At 39.5% G+C, this 18,585-nt stretch overlaps 1 protein-coding gene across 1 annotated transcript in view; it reads left to right on the forward strand.

Annotated features, from left to right (window-relative positions):
- The first annotated feature begins 1,510 nt into the window (after window positions 1-1,510).
- CHRNA2 (cholinergic receptor nicotinic alpha 2 subunit) overlaps window positions 1,511-18,585 on the forward strand; it is a 119,881-nt gene continuing 102,806 nt past the window's right edge. Inside the window, exons 1-2 of the mRNA XM_075598617.1 lie at window positions 1,511-2,377; window positions 4,888-5,045. Of these exons, the coding sequence (XP_075454732.1) occupies window positions 4,976-5,045 (70 nt within the window). The 5' untranslated portion in view covers window positions 1,511-2,377; window positions 4,888-4,975. The remainder of the gene's footprint in view (window positions 2,378-4,887; window positions 5,046-18,585) is intronic.

Below are 18,585 nucleotides of genomic sequence, written 5' to 3' on the forward strand. Positions count from 1 at the left end.
GACAGAGGTGCAGAGGGAGAGGGACAGAGATGCAGAGGGACAGGGATGCAGAGATGCAGAGGGACAGGGATGCAGAGGGACAGGGATGCAGAGGGACAGGGATGCAGAGATGCAGAGAACAAAATGTGAAAATGACAGGGTGGTGGGTAGGGTGTTTAAAGACAGTAAAGAGAGTGAGGATTGAGAGGGAGGTTAAAGCAGCAGTTCAAGCAATATCCTACATGTGTGTGGTTTAAAAAAAAAATCAGTTCTTTTCTATGAGAAAATACTTGTAGCATTTAAAAAAAGAATGTTTTAAAGACATGTTTTAATGTTTCTAATCTAGGAAGCATTTGCAAAGTGACAGCTCCTTCCCCTTCTCATAGGCTTTGGCTCTTGAGCCCCACCCTCTCTCTAGCAGTACACCAATTGTATCTAGTAACTGCACAGTCAATCATATTCCAGGAACTACATTGCCCAGAATGCTGTGCAAGAACTGAATTAAACAACCCAGAGCAAGTGATCAATTAAAGGAGAACAGATCGATCTGCAACTTAGCTAATCACTTGTCAGTGTGCAGATTGTATTGATGCACATATTGAATGGGGAAAAAATATATATATTATTTTTTTAAAACGGCAGCTTTAACTGCAGCTTTAATAGTAAGAGAAAGAGCACTCACAGCAGAATGCTGATACAAGAGGGAAGTAATAAGAGATGAAATACGATATGAGACAATAACAGAGAAATGGAACATTGGAAAGTGTGGAGCTGGGTGAAACCCTTAACTCATGTTGGGCAAATGAGAGAGAAAAAACGGTGTAAATGGAACAAGGACTGAGAGAGTGATACAAAGTATTGCTGTATTATCACTCATTTAAGAAGGACTCTTGCTCTTGGAAGGCACCATAGCTAATCATATTAAAGACAATAATATACTTTGTTTTGCTGAGAGCCTCTAGTAAAGGTCTTTGACATCCGTGCTGGCTTAGGTACCTGCAAACTGATGACACTTAGGGGTCTTTTTGCTTACCAAGCCTGCCAATATCTCAACTTGCTATAATATAAAGGGGGTGCTACTACATCTAAGTCATACTGAATCTCTATTAGAGAGTGCAGGATAGAGAGAAATATACAGAGTATTAAAATGAAAATGGGTGAAGGACCTGTGTTAAACACGAGTTAACTCTGATGAAGCAACTTTGTCATTTTACAGGGCTTACACTGGTCTCATTCAATTGGGAATGTTTTTTAATAAGCCTGCCATCATAATCTAATATATTACACTTTTTTTTTATTTTACTGCGTATTGTGTATTGTCATGTTCGTAAATAAAATCAAATCCATGGTTTATTAGCCTGTCAGCTGTATTTTACAACATCCAATATAAGGTTTTCAAGAATGCATGAACAATAAGCCAGTGTGTATCTTGCGACCTCTAGCGTCCACATGGAGATGATTATTTCGAGACCACTGCGTATCAATCTTTACAGACACTATTTGCAAAATAGACATCACAGCCCGTTTGTCTCGTGCTATCTCTGGCTTTCTGTTCCCAGCAAAGACAATTCATGCTGACGTTTGATCTCTGAACTTGCACTTCACATTAAACCCATTCAAAGTACTCTCAATAACATGAGACAGATGCAGTATACGTGTACCACCTTCCTTACCTTCTATTGAAGCAAAGGTTGCCGACTTTCTTTTATCAGTTAGTGGCATTATTTAATTCAGCATTATTGTGTTTACAATAAAGAACATGCATGAGCAAGAATGTTCCAAAAATACACCAGATCGGGGATTTGAAGACTTGTTTCTCAACTCTACACACATTTTATGCACCATCTATGCAAACTTGCTTTCTATAACTTACTCTACAATCTACAGGTGTAAGTAGTACTGTATCTCCCAGTTACATATGTGTTAAACTACAGTACAGTATGTGGTGGGGAATCTATCCCACGCCCACCCTGTAGTGAAGCTGATGGCAGGATGGATTACCCTGGTGATTGCTCCTCCTCCCATTCCATCCATGGTCAGAGCAGATACTTCTAAGCTGAGGCATCCACAACCTTCATGGATCTGGGAGACTGTTGAACAGTGCACTGGATTCCAGGACTCCTGTTGGCACACAGAAGGTCCCAGACTCCCCGCCAGGACCAATATCACACATCACCAGCCTCATTAGAAAGTTTTGGATTTGCAGACCCTGAGCCATGTGAATAGTGCCAGGAAATAAGTCACTGCATTTCTCTGATACGGGATACAGGTTTTTTTCTGCTGACTTTCATCCTTTTGTGATATTGGTTCTTATTTGATGTCTTCACATACCACTTGGTCCCAATTCCTACATTAACTTCAACTGGATTTTCGTGAGTTCACCTGCTGAATTAACAAGGTAAGAATTAATTCTGCATTTATTCAATTCCTGGTGCATAGTCTCAACCATGCTATAAAAATGCCCAAAACTGACATGCTAGTTATAGCTGCAGTAACATAAGTGACTGCGACAAGTGGCAGCTGCTTAGGCATCTTTCGCAATATAATTGCTAATGTTATCCAGAGTAAGTTTGCTCTTATAATTTGTTTGACTTTTGCGTTGCCACAGTCATCAATCCTATTTTACTCACATTTACTCACAAATCACACGGCCTCAGAGACTGTCCCTTATACATTGTGGCATATAAACAGACTTTTAATATATAAGGCACATAGTTTATATAATTAACCTATTCAGGGCCAGCGAAGCCTGCAATCAGTAGCACAAAGTGTACAGTGGGCTTCTGTAGGGCAGTGTGGCTGATTTTGTACACCTATGTATATATCTATCTATATATATATTGTGTTAAGGAACTATAAAGTAGTAGATTAAGCTAAATCAAAACCAATGTGCTGATACGTTTAGAGAATCGGGATGCTTGAAACAGGTTACAGACTAGTTATTGTAATGACTTGTACTTGTATATAATATTTCTATATAACATGTTCTACATAACATTTCTATATAACGTAAATACATGGATATAAAACGAAACACATCAGAGCCTCTCAACTCAATAATATCTCTGTTATATATGTAATCAATTACAGACATCCCTGTGAACATACCGTATGTGCTTCTAATTTGTTGTATACCCACTTATAAAGTTACTGTATGCTACTGTAGATCTTCACCTATTAATTAAAAACAAACATGTACATCACATCACCGATAACCATGCTCACAATTTGGAAGCATTATGTCTTAAACACTTTGCCTTATACCATATGATTATTGCTACGGTATACAGTATCACACAGCATCAGTCAGAAATTAGAATACAACTTGAATTCACCATGACATCCCATTGGAGTCGCTAATGATTTTTCTTTACCCACTGCTGGTGTTGTCAATAAATATTCGGTTATGTCATCAAATACATGGGTTAATATGTGTTTCCTAAGAAACCATTAATCCTGCAATTAAGTGTTTCCCCTCACCTACCATGTAACATCTGTGTATTGCACTATGTGACGTGAATGTTAATAAACTGAAGTCATTCAGTATTTTATTTTCTTTTTTTTTTTTTTGGAAACCAGTTACATTGCTTACAAACAATTACTTGTTTGCATAAAAGCACAAGTGGAAAACCAAAAAGTGTTTCCCTGTCATCTTTGATCTGTGACGTCTATGACTAAGGCAATGTTTCTGGTTTAAAGTATCAGGTAATATGTATCATACGCTCCCATGAGTGTAATCCAGTCCTACACCTGTTTGCGCGTGATTATCAGGTTACACACTGTAGATCTGTGTAAAAAGCATGTTACAAATAAAAACTTTTTTTTAGTCAAGGAAATTTTCAGCATGGCTTGTTTTACCAGCAAAGGATTAAAAAGTCACCACTGAAGTCATCATTGGTATACAAAACAATTTAGGAATTTTACAGTGGTGTTGGGGAACCAGATGATCAGAAGTGGAGGGGAACAGCTGTTAATAAATCATTGGTATGTCTCGGTACTGATGCAATTTATACATTTGCTTACCATCTGCCATAGGCTTGGTGAAAGGAAAAAAACACATACTGTACATGTTAGTTACTTTATATGACCAAAACTACAGGGCAGCAGGTCAATGCCATTATAGTTCTATGTAACAGAGAGAAATGTATAAAACACACAACATATTGTATAAGAAAGCTACAGAATGAAGAAAACGGTTATAATAATTTGCTGCTGTTAATCTAGAAATATTGTACAATGCCAATCATTAACTAGACCTAAAGTCTAATAACTTATAGGCTAAATGAGTTACTTTGTAATTTTTAGCTTATAAGTATTATTGAATGTTTCTTTGTCAGACTGTGTCTCTACCTTAGACTCTGGAGGAAAACAAATCTTTGCTGACTTTAACTGGCACATAAACAATTACTACGTATTGCGTGCATCTTAAAGTGTTAGTGCCTAATAATAAAGTACATATACATTTGTAAACAATTGTAAGGTTTCTAAAAATGTTGCTGAAATGGTCCACTTTACTTCCAGGTCTTAAGTTCTAGATTCAAATCAATCTTCTAATATAGAAGCCGCGGTTTAATAGGAGACATCTTCTTGCTTTTAGGGCACCTTGCAAGGAAGACCACAATAAATAAAAGCTCAGCCGATTCTCCTTATCCCTGTGGATGTCAGTCATCTCTCTGATAGAAGTATACAGTATATCGTACTGTACACTCCTTACAGTACCATGGACAGCGCACTCGCTGCATGTTAACCCAGCAGCACTTCTTCAGTACCAAGGACAGCTCCCCTGGTCCCTGCTAATGGACAGCATATGCACATTACTGCACTTAAAAGAACTCTGCCGCTGCCGCGCCTGGCAGCACCTTTATAAAAGTATAATGCAGTCAGGTTCACTTGTGTATGTTTCCTCAGGTTAAGATCCCGAGAGAATCTTTTCTTTTTCTCTGTTTGACGCTGAAAACAAAGTACTTGGAGTAAGAGCTGTTCATCATCCAGCAGCATGGAGCTCTCTGTTTGTGGCATCCTATCTTTAAGAAATGTTATCTGTTATATCATCACATGCACAACAGGTAAGGACGTTTCGTGTCTAATATTGTCTTCTGCAAAACGTTGGTTACGACATTTTAGTGTGGTTAGAAACACAGGCAAGAGTTACATTACATATACATTAAATGTAATTCCCCCCTTTTTGCCTTGTTTTTAAACATTATATTCAGTTAGCCTACTACAGTATGTACACATGGATATTCACATTTCTCAGCAAAAAACATAGATGTTTAAAACGTGTTTTAAATGGGTCGCTGGCTTTTTGAAACCAGTATTAAATGAATAATGCAGTTCAATATAGTCTTGTAAAGGGAGGGAACTTAAATTGACACCATATGAGTTATTATTTGCATGTATCCTCCACCCTCTTCATTGAAACGTAGAGTTTTTAAATAATTTAACGTAGCATGTGGAAAGTTGGGTGAAATATGGATGGATTTATATTTTTTGTGTTCTATATATTTTATTAATATATTTAGATGCAAATAAGACAATGCATGTTGACTTTTAGTTTTATTTGATATGAGCAAGGAAACGTGTTTTCCAGGGCAGTACATGGGCTTTGAGAGATTAACCCGTGTCCCATTCAGCTAAGGCTTAGTCTGGCTAAAACAGGAACTGAATTGTATTAGAGGAGCAGGCAGCACTCACATGGTCCAATTTTATTGAAAAAAACAGATGCCTGGTGCACGTAAAAGAAAAAAGAGAAAAAATACTTAGCTTGCAATGGGATGCAGGCAGAAGGACAGGGATCACCAGCAATTTCAGTAAATATAGAGAACAAGGAATCCACAGCACTCTCCACTATGATGAAAAAGAAAAAAATTATTCAAACCATGTGGCAAACCATAAAAAATTGAACAAAGTTTTAGACCACACTCGGTCTTTTTTCAAGCTTGAAAAATGACTGAGTGTGGTTCGAAACGCTGCTCAATTTTTTTTGGTTTGCCACATGGTTTGAATAATTTTTTTTCTCTTAGCATCATACCGGAGAGTGCTGTGGATTTGTTGTTCTCTTTAAAATATTTATTTAGTGGATAAACATTTTGGTCTGTCTCGGGACCTTTCTCAAGATAAATTAGTATTGCTACAGTGACAACCTACAGTACAGTATATTGCAACTGGGTGCGTAAATGCCATGGGAAAATATGTTCTTTAGCACATCACACACGTGCTCCCTACACTGTTCCACTGACATGAACAGTTGGTAAATTCTCAATGGGGTAACACTAATTTCTGGGGGAGCCATTCATTCTTATAATTATTGTTTTTTATTGCTATTTTTGCATTGATATATTTGAATATAGATATACATATGGTACGATGTATACAAATGTCCTGTAACCGGTTGTTTGGCAACAGGTGCTTACAAACCAAATTGGCGCCAAACAGTACTGACCTGCCAGATTTCATGTTTTTTTCACAGCGTTTCGTGTAGCTTTTATGCACCTGGTTTCTATATAGGGGTTTACTGTTGCACTGCTCATTTGTTTTGAGAAAGGTCCCAAGAGAGGACTGAAACATCTTTGATATGACCTTGTGAGGGATTCCTGTTCTTGTTGATACAATTAAATAGCCGGCTGACTCCAATGGCATTTTGCGCCCATGGCAAATTCATGAAATTTACTGTCAGTTCTCCTATCTTTTTCATGCATTAAACAGATCCTTGTCAATTTGCATAGTTAGTTTCTATGTAAAAAAAATAATTCCACCCACTCTGATTTAATTAATAAAGTGACACTATTTAACTATTGAGATGTGTGAATCTTTCCCCCACATTCAAATTTGCAACGAATATGGCATGTCTTCACAGCCACAGATATTCGTGTCTTGGGTCTAAAAAGGGACATCTCCCTACCTTCATGTGAATGCGATACCACCGGCCACCACCACACATTCGACTCTGTGTTTGTGTGTGTGTGTGTGCGTACTGTATATATAAACAATGGTGATAGTGTGTGAGAAACCCCATATCCATATTAAGTCCTCTTGTTTTGGTGTCAAAGAGTCTTATCATTCTGAGTTCAAATGTTTTCCGTTCTTGGGTGTGTTTAAACATTCCATTGAGGATTTTCATTTGTAAATCATTTATGGAATGATCTGGTTGTGAGAAATGATGTCCCACTGGTGAGCAGTATCTTCCTTCTTCGTGGTGTTGTATAGAGTGTCTGTGCATATTCATTCTGCCTTGAAGTTTTTGGCTGGTTTCACCAATGTAGCATCCTTGGTCACATTTGTTTTGCATTGAATCATATACACCACATTCCTGGATGTGCAGCAGTATGGCCCTTTAACATTGAGTGTTCCATGGTTGTGACTGGCTGTGGGATCTTGGCATATATATTTGCAGAGTTTGCAGCGTTTGTTGTTGCATGGTTTTGTTCCATTGTCAGTGTCTTTAAGTTCGTTATGAGTTTTCTGTTGACTAATTTCTGTTTGAGGTTTGGTGGTTGCCGGAACGCAAGAATGGGAGGTTTGGAAAGATTTCTTTTAATATCACATCCTCTGCCAGCATGGTTTTCAGATCTTTGATTATTTTTCGTATACCCTCTAGGGTAGGCTTGTATGTGGCCACTAGTGGTATGCGTGTGGTAGGTTCTCTCTGTCTGTATTGTAGCAGGTGTTCTCGTGGGGCTTTTAGTGCAGATGTAATAGTTTTGGCAATAGTCTTTGGTTTGTATCCCTTCTGTCTGAACGATTCGGTCAGGGTTGTGAGATGCCTTTTTCTGTCTTCATTGTCAGAGCATATGCGGCGGTATCTTATAGCCTGGCTGAGTATGATACATTGTTTTGTATGAGGGAGATGGAAGCTGGAGTTGTGGAGGTAACTGCATCTGTCTGTTGGCTTCTTGTATACAGATGTGTGTAGTTTGCCATTTTTCAGTGTTACTGTTGTATCTAGAATGTTGTATCTACAACTAATGAGGACTGCAATGGGTACCAAGATTGCACTGCAATATGCCAGTCTTTTCATGGAAAATCTTGAACAAAGATTCCTAACTACATGCCCCCACAAACCTTAAATATACTATAGATACATTGATGATCAGAGGGTGAAGGAAACCTAAAACAATTCCACGACTCCCTGAACTCATTTCATCCATCAATTAAACTCAAAATGGATTATTCGGCAAACCTAGTAAACTTTCTAGATACAACAGTAACACTGAAAAATGGCAAACTACACACTTCTGTTTAAAAGAAACCAACAGACAGATGCAGTTATCACAACAACTCCCGCTTCCATCCCACTCATACAAAACAAGGTATCATACACAGCCAGGCTATAACATACCACTGCATATGCTCTGACACTGAAGACAGAAACAGGCATCTCACAGCCCTGACTGAATCGTTCAGACAGAAGGGATACAAACTGAAGACTATTGCCAAAACTATTACATCTGCACTAAAAGCCCCACGAGAAGGCCTGCTACAATACAGACAGAAAGAACCTACCACATGAATACCACTAGTGGCCACATACAATCCTACCCTAGAGGGTATATGAAAAATAATCCAAGATCTGCAACCCATGCTGGCAGAGGATGTGACACTAAAATAAATCTTTCCCAAACCTCCCATACTTGCGTTCCGGCAAGCACCAAACCTCAAACAGAAACAAATCAACAGAAAACTCCATAACGAACTAAAAGACACTGACAATGGAACAAAACCGTGCAACAACAAACACTGCAAACTCTGCAAACATATATGCCAAGATCCTGCAGCCAGTCACAACCATGGAACACTCAATGTTAAAGGATCATACTGCTGCACATCCAGGAATGTGGTGTACAGTATATGATTCAATGCAACAAATGTGACCAAGGATGCTACATTGGGGAAACCACACAAAAACTTTAAGGCAGAATGAATATGCACAGACACTCTATATACTCCACCACGAAGGAGGAAGATACTGCTCACCAGTGGGACATCATTTCTCACAACCAGATCATTCCATAAATGATTTAAAAATAAAAATCGAATGTTTAAACTCACCCAAGAACAGAAAACATTTGAACTTAGAATGATAAGACTCTTTGACACAAAAACAAAAGGACTTAATGCGGATATGGGGTTTCTCACACACTATCACCATTGTTTGAAATCACCACACCTGTCTCTATTTTTATCCACACCTTCTCTTCTGCCCCAGCATCCCGTTCCCCCCCACCCCCATGCTGTTCCTTGTCACTCTTCCAAGGCTTCAAACACTTTATCATCCTACCTTATCTACAGTACATCTCTGTTGTTTTTAAGTTTTTTTCCTGCTCTCCCTTACACTGTTTTAGCCATATTCCTTTGTTAATCAGTATTGCCAACCTGAGGAACAGAGGACTCTCGAAAGCTTGACATATGTCGCAACTGGACTAAAATGGCTATTTCTGTATATATATATATATACACAGAGACAGTGAACAATGGAAAAGGCACTCTCATTAGTTACTAAGTGATTGTGGAATTCTGCATCTTTTCACGTACTAGTATCATACAGGGACTAATCAATTATCTGGACTTTAGAAAATTAAAATAGAATGATCAGGGTGCATGTTGAGAAAAGTGTGAGTTACCAGGGAGGTTTCTGTAAGTAAATGAATGGAAATTATAAAGTAATCAACAAGTATCTTCAAAAAGGAAAACAGATTAGGGCAAAGCATCAAAAAGAGCCATTAATTAAAAATAAAAGAATTTGGGGAAGGCAAAGAGAGGGGGGATTGACATGACTTTAAAACTACTTTTTGATATTATTTAACTATTAATGTCTAATATTTCCATATCATCCCTCTATAATGATATCTGACACAGTATAATACAGGCAGTCCTCGGTTATCCAACACAATGCGTTACTCAAAATGGCGTTGGATAGCGAAACGTCTTAAAGCGAAACACGTTTTCCCATAGGAACACTATTTAAATGAAAGGTTCCGTTCCTGAAGGCATTTTTAATGCTAAAATACACAAAATATTTTACTCAGGCAATAAAATATGCAGCACACACATACATTATATAGTGTATATATATATAGTGTATATACTGTATTATATATAATATAACATAATATATCATGTCATTTAATAATATATTATATAGTATAATATAATATTATATGATATATATATATATATATATATATATATATATATATATATATATATATATATAGACATATGGAGACCAGGGGATCCTGATAGCCAAAAAGAGACAGCACACTGCAGGTATGGTATCAAAAAAGTGTATTCAGTAACACAAGGCCGCCAACGTTTCGGTCCTCCCAACGGGACCTTCCTCAGGGCAGTGCAACTACAGACTAACACAAGCACCCATATATACCCCTTAATACATACTAAAAAACACCTGAAAACAATCATGAACTCCAAATTGTAATCCCAGATACAACCCACATTTCTAAACAGCCAATCCAACATACTGATACTGGTACGCACCAATAAGAGAACCTGATCTAAGCATATGTGTACCTAGTCACATGATCAAACCTTGATAACAACATAATGACATCACAGTGCATCCTGTTTACGTAACCATGACTACTTGAAACATCTAATGATATTCAAATGCGCATAAATGGTTAAAATACATATAAAATGCATAGCCTGAACAGCAACTCGCCATCAGTGCTTGGAGATACATACTGTGGATGTTACAAAGCGTGCCCGTAACATCCACAGTATGTATCTCCAAGCACTGATGGCGAGTTGCTGTTCAGGCTATGCATTTTATATGTATTTTAACCATTTATGCGCATTTGAATATCATTAGATGTTTCAAGTAGTCATGGTTACGTAAACAGGATGCACTGTGATGTCATTATGTTGTTATCAAGGTTTGATCATGTGACTAGGTACACATATGCTTAGATCAGGTTCTCTCATTGGTGCGTACCAGTATCAGTATGTTGGATTGGCTGTTTAGAAATGTGGGTTGTATCTGGGATTACAATTTGGAGCTCATGATTGTTTTCAGGTGTTTTTTAGTATGTGTTAAGGGGTATATATGGGTGCTTGTGTTAGTCTGTAGTTGCACTGCCCTGAGGAAGGTCCCGTTGGGAGGACCGAAACGTTGGCGGCCTTGTGTTACTGAATACACTTTTTTGATACCATACCTGCAGTGTGCTGTCTCTTTTTGGCTATCAGGATCCCCTGGTCTCCATATGTCTACATACTCTCTATGGGACAAGCATCTGCCTCCTGCAACAAAACCGTGAGTGCTAATCTCCATACCTGACTATATATATATATATATATATATTATATACACATAAACAACTTTGCAAAGCGTCGTAAGAGCGTTGGATAAGCCGTTTTGGTGTTGTAAAAATGAATATAGGTATGCATTGCATAGCGTTGGATAAGCCATTCGTTGTAAAGCGAAGCGTTGTAAAACGAGGACTACCTGTATTGCTCATCCTAGTTATATTTTGGATAGGGTCGTACTTGGGAATTGAAAAGGTTGTAAAATAACAAGGTTATGGGAAAGACACACCATCACATTTTACTGCTTTATTTCTTCTGTAGGATAAAACCGTTTTGCTTGAATATTGAATGTCAGTTAAATGCACTTTTGAATTAAAATCTGTTTTGTTATGCCTAAATATACAGATATTCCCCAGTCTAAATGATACCGTCAGATATTTCTTGCTCAGGAGACTTTGTATCTGTTTTTTTTTATCGCTATGGTACAATAACATATTGTAATTAGCACACATCACACTTCTTTTACCAATTTATTTGTCATTGAAAACCCTTATTTTCTCATGCTATGTGATCCTTCCTATTATTATCTCATTATAAAGCTTTCATCCAACTACCTCTAAAGTCTGTTATTAATCATTTCTATAATTGCTCACCCTGACCATGAACTTTCCTTTTTTATTGTTATATATACTAACAGTTATAAATGCTAGCTATATTACAACAAAGCAAAAATAATTACATTGAAGCTACATTTGTATTGTCCCTTTTTATCAAACAGGCTGAAAGTGGAAAATGTAGACATACTTGTATTACAAAGGAATATTGTGTTATTTGATGCATTCCTTGGAAAGAGCTGGAATGCAGCAAAACTAATTCAAGTCAAAACCAAAGGCAACTTTAAAGCATATTTGGATTTTATGAAAATTCCACACAAGTTTTTATTTTAGAGCAACATTAAGAAGCGCACGCTCCATAGTGTAATCTGTTTTTAATAATCAAATAAAAAGATTAGAATGAATGCAAAAGTAATATATATATATATATATATATATTTAAACCTTGTAAAGAGGGTGGTTGAGATAGACACCAAAGGTCCCCGGAGTGGGAATTCAAAGAATCTGATGTTATATGATGGGACAGGCCTAGATTCAACACCTCCACCGTGTACCCCACTGCCGTGCGTCTTCCATCAATGGGTTGGAGTCCACCTCCATAGTAGTTGTAGTAGTGTGTGCGAATGGGTCCGGTGCTCTGATAGCTTTTAGTCCTATTACCTTATCACCATGGACAACAAATACTATATATATATATATATATATTGCCCATACATGGTAACTCCCTGAAGAAGACGGTTGAACGACAAAATGCATTAGGTTTGAGTGAGAGGATGGTGATGGAACTTGACCTTCTCATAGCAGCCAATAGAGATCTCAGAGGAAGTGCCAAGTCTAAGTCTGTCTCCTCATATACTTTACTTACTTTCCGCCTCTTCACCCATGGATGGGTATAGGTGACTTCCACGGAGAACTTCACTTTAAAAAGATCCATGGAAGTTGTTTTGCTGGATATACCCAAAGGGACACTAGGCCCAAGGGTCGACAGAGCCCATTTTGTTAGAAACGAGGGGCGCCACGTGAAGTCAGGGTTGTCAATTGATAATGAGAGACTCTATATTCACATCAATTATCCTTGCCCCCCTCTCATATAAAGTCAAATTCTTGGAAATTCCACTCTAGGATGTGGATCTCTGGTGATTATAAAACGAGCACCCTCTTCCCAAATGTTTTTTAATATTACTTTTGTTGGTGAGCTCACTCTATCTAATCTTTTTATGTGATTATTAAAACAGGTTGCACCATGGAGCGTGGGTTTCTTTATTTTCTTCTTTACATATTCAACTGGACCTGGCCAATTGAAAGAACCTGCCGAGACTCCCTCTGTTTGATTTCTTGAATCTGGACTTGAAAACTATTCACGGTCATCGTGTTGTTAACATTTGAACATTATTCTAATTTGGGACTATTCTCTGTCTCTGTACGTTCTCCCTACCTACCAATTAGATTGTAAGCTCCTCGGAGCAGGGACTCCACCCATGGCCTGTTATTTATATTATCTGTTATTCATTTGATTACCCTATGCATTACTACTGTGAAGCGCTATGTACATTTAATGGCGCTACAGTATATAAATAAAGACATACAATACAATACTATTCGTGAGTAACATTAGGCCTAACCTTGGAAAATGTTTTAATACAAATCATTTTATCTTTTTTTGTGGCCTAATTGTGGGACTCTCTCATTTAGTTGAGTTTATTTTGTCGACTTACTTATACAGCACTATTTCTGTTATTCACTTTTTGACTGTTAACAAGTACTATTAACCAATTAATATCGGCCTGGATCCTATTACACTTTAACTAGCAATATGATCTCAACAACTTAATACACTTTTCACACCAATCACGTTGGAAAGAGTTAGCGCTGATATTCTTATTTTAGTATGTTTTTCTTTCAGCTACTGTAGTGCCGACGGTTATTCTAAAACAAACCAGTGGCAATCACCAACAAGACCCAGGTCCATGCTGGGTACATGCTGGATACATGCTGAAACATTTCAGTGACATTTCTGCAGAGACTAATGGCCCATCAGATTAACAGCGGGGTCCCTGGCAGTACCATTCAAACTGAATGGGACAGCCAGGGACCGCTGCTGTGTTAATCTGATGGGTACTTAAATTAAGGACGGTGTTTGGAATGTGGCTCATTTGGGCTACCACTTCATTACTAAGACCCATATTCAATACATTGTGAAGCTACTTCCCAATGCTGATGAAGTGTTAATCTTCATTCAAAGGAATGGGGCTGAAATATTCTCCAGCAAGGGGAAGTGGATTCACAACATATTGGAAAAAACAAAACCTAAAATGACTGGAAGGCTCGCAAATAATTTCAATATACTTTATGTCCAGTGGGAGATAGTATGTGTAGAACAGGAACCAAATTATAGCTCTGGGTGATGTTGCAGTCTTCCGGATCACTGATAAATGCACAAATCCTTTAAAAAGAAAATGGAAAAAATGATCACAGTGACTGAAACTGTAATCTTAGGAAACAGGAAATAAGTTTTGCCCTATAATAAAAGTAATGTGTATACAGTTAGGTCCGGAAATAATTGGACACTGACACAATTTTCATACTTTTGGATCTGTACGCCACCACAATGGATTTGAAATGAAACAACCAAGATGCAATAGAAGTGCAGACTTTCAGCTTTAATTCAAGGGGTTGAACAAAAATATTGTATGAAATGTTTAGGAATTGCAACCATTTTCATACACAGTCTCCTTATTTCAGGGGCTCAAATGTAATTGGACAAATTAACACAATCATATATAAAATGTTCATTTTTAATACTTTGTCGAGAATCCTTTGCAGGCAATGACTGCTTGAAGTCTGGAATGCATGGACATCACCAAACGCAGGGTTTCCTCCTTTGTGATGCTTTGCCGGGCCTTTACTGCAGCTGTGCGTACATCAAGGAGACATTAAAACAGCATGTCATGGGACAGAATTGCCCATACGCCACACCACACAAGGATCTGGAACATCACGGATCAGCAACCATCTGTTTCCACAGTTCAGGGCAGTCCACGAGTCACTGCTGTAACAGTTTTCTGGTCCACAGATGAGGTGCGGTAAGGGCAATAAGATGTAGTAAGTCCCAGACTCAGAGTCCCCTTAAGCAGGCTCAGTCAATCCCGGCGTGTGTCCAACACTGGACACTAGCTCCACATGTTGCACCAGGGGTTCCGTCAGTGCTTAATGACCTCACTTGAAAGCGCCACGTCAGTAAGGGGCAATTGGATGTGATATGTCCTGGGTGTAAAGTCCCCTATGACAGGCTCAGTCCTTTCCCGGTGCGTCTCCAACACTAAGCACTGGCTCCACGTGTGGCACCGGGGGTTCTGTCGACGCTTGGATGACGTCACTAAGAGGCGCTGCGCCAGTGAAACGGAGCCACAGGGCAGAGCGGGACAGAGCAACGGGGACTCATAAACTCAATTAAAAGTTTAAAAAAGTAATCATTCCAACGCATTTTAAGGCTACAGCATGCCTCTTCATCAAAGAATAAACACATTAGTGAACAGAGCTGCTATATACCTCCCACACAGCCCTGATTGGCCACACAGAAAAATGTTACTCACCAACCAGGACTAGTTGTGGTGGGTATACAACAGCTGTGCCCTACAACGATCACATAGCATATAAAAAACTATATGCTATGTGATTGTTGTAGGGCACAGCTGTTGTATTCCCACCCACACTAGTCCTGGTTGGTGAGTAACATTTTTCTGTGTGGCCAATCAGGGCTGTGTGGGAGGTATATAGCAGCTCTGTTCACTAATGTGTTTATTCTCTGATGAAGAGGCATGCTGTAGCCTTGAAACGCGTTGGAATGATTACTCTTTGAAACTTTTAACTGAGTTTATGAGTCCCCGTTGCTCTGTCCCGCTCTGCCCTGTGGCTCCGTTTCACTAGAGCGGCGCCTCTTAGTGACGTCATCCGAGTGTCGACGGAACCCCCGGTGCCACACGTGGAGCCAGTGCTTAGTGTTGGAGACGTGCCGGGAAAGGACTGAGCCTGTCATAGGGGACTTTACACCCGGGATATATCACATCCAATTGCCCCTTACCGACGTGGCGCTTTCATGTGAGGTCATTAAGCACCGACAGAACCCCCCGGTGCAACACGTGGAGCTAGTGTCCAGTGTTGGAGACACACCGGGATTGACTGAGCCTGCTTAAGGGGACTCTGAGTCTGAGACTTACTACATCGTATTGCCCTTACTGCACCTCATCTGTGGACCAGAAAACTGTTACAGCAGTGACTCGTGGACTGCCCTGAACTGTGGAAACAAATGGTTCCTGATCCGTGATGTTCCAGATCCTTGTGTGGTGTGGCTTATGGGTTATTTTGTCCCATGACATGCTGTTTTAATTTCTCCTTGATGTACGCAGATTACCTATCCTTGTCACTAATAATATATTAATTTTTGATATACTACACTATGAGCGTTGTGTGCTGTTTTTTTTGTTTTTTTGTGTTCTAGCTCTTGGTAGTGTCGAGCCACCCCTATTTACAGCTGCAGACGCTCTCTTGTTCAATCAAGTTCACGCATATTTGTATTTATATATTTTTATATATTTATATATACTTAATATACATTTTCATTTGCACGCTATTATACGTACATAGTGCACTGTCACGATTTATTACTATTTATGGTTGCGCACTTACTGCTGCGGCCAGCTTAATTCTACCATTTACCCGGTCCGTACTGGGGCTTTTTTTGGCTGGCGCCGAACTTGGCCGCGCGCCAGCCGCATCTTCCCCTCCTGCGCGCGACCCCCTGGCTGGCTTCTCCCGATCCCAGTCGCAGGGACAGTACGTACCCAACGCGTCAACGCGTCACTGTGCCGTACCCCGCCTTCAACCCTCCATCACTTCCGATGCCGGCGACTTCGGGATGCCGGCGGAACCCCTGGCACGCGTGACCGGCGCACCAGTGATGCGCGGGGAAAAAAAAAATATTATTAGACTAAAGCGGGCTGCCACTGTATATCTTTTTGGTATCACTTTACTGCAGCTATCTTCAGTTGTTGTTTTTTCGTGGGTCTTTCTGCCTTAAGTTTTGTCTTCAGCAAGTGAAATGCATGCTCGATCGGGTTGAGATCAGGTGATTGACTCGGCCATTCCACTTCTTTGCCTTAAAAAACTCCTTGGTTGCTTTCGCTGTATGTTTTGGGTCATTGTCCATCTGTAAAGTGAAGCGCTGTCCAATCAACTTTGCTGAATTTGGCTGAATCGGAGCAGACAATATATCCCTATACACTTCAGAATTCATCCGGCTGCTTCTGTCTTCTGTCACATCATCAATAAACACTAGTGACCCAGTGCCATTGTAAGCCATGCATGCCAATGCCATCACACTGCCTCCACCGTGTTTTAAAGATAATGTGATATGCTCTGGATCATGAGCCGTTCCAAGCCTTCTCCATACTTTTTTCTTCCCATCATTCTGGTACAGGTTGATCTTAGTTTCATCTGTCCAAGGAATGCTGTTCAAGAACTGGTTTGGCTTTTTAGATATTGTTTGGCAAAGGCTAAACTGGCCTTTCTATTCTTGAGGCTTAGGAATGGTTTGCACCTTGTGGTGAACCCTCTGTTTTTGATCTTGTGATGTCTTCTCTTTATTGTAGACTTGGATAATGATATGCCTACTTCCTGGAGAGTGTTCTTCACTTGGCTGGATATTGTGAAGGGGTTTTTCTTTACCATGGAAAGGATCCTACAATCATCCACCATTGTTGTCTTCCGTGGACGTCCAGGCCTTTTTGTGTTGCAGAGCTCACCAGTGCGTTCTTTTTTTCTCAGAATGTACTAAACTGTTGATTTGGCCACTCCTAATGTTCCTGCTATCTCTCTGATGGATTTTTTTTTTTTGCAGCCTAAGGATGCCCTGTTTCACTTGCATTGAGAGCTCATTTGACCGCATATTGTGGGTTCACAGCAACAGCTTCCAAATGCAAATACCACACCTGGAATCAACTCCAGACCTTTTACCTGCTTAATTGATGATGAAATAACGAAGGAATAGCCCACACCTGTCCATGAAACAGCTTTTGAGTCAATTGTCCAATTACTTTTGGTCCCTTGAAAAATAGGGGCTACATACAGTGGCGTCCGCCTTTCGTCTAAATCGGCTAGATCCACGATTTTCAGATTATCCTGGTTATGTGCGGTTTTGTGTCGTTTTCGCCCGGAGTGAACTGCGTTATTTTCGCGCTCGTGATATTAGCATTTTATTCTCGCTGTCTGCAATACTGCAATGCCATGTAAAAACTGAGGGGGGCGTTTGCGAGCTGTTGTCTTGGAAGTCTAATACCTTCGCGGTTCAACTTACGTCAGTACACAGTCTGTGTGTGCGCGCGGAGTAATTGTAAATTTGCATATTTAAAGTATAGATGCATTTGCAGTGCTGTTCTGCAGTACAGTACAGTATGTCTCATTTGAAAATTGTTGAAACGCAGAGGCGTGTACTGTACTGTAACTGTGTCACATTTCGGCATATACAGCGCTCTCCCCTCGCTCGGGATAATTAACTGCACTGCAGGGTATTTCAACTTATCTTCTGTGCAATGCAGTACTGTACATCTCTCCCACACCATTCCTTTGAACGTGTGTCTGGTTTCAATCACATTCCTGCTTGACAGCAGGAATTTACTGCGCATGCGCCAGTAACTTCGCCCACCACTGCTTGCTAGAGTGTGTGAAAAAAAAA

This window comes from Ascaphus truei, chromosome 4, assembly GCF_040206685.1.
Source record: "Ascaphus truei isolate aAscTru1 chromosome 4, aAscTru1.hap1, whole genome shotgun sequence".
Classification (NCBI taxonomy): Eukaryota; Metazoa; Chordata; class Amphibia; order Anura; family Ascaphidae; genus Ascaphus; species Ascaphus truei.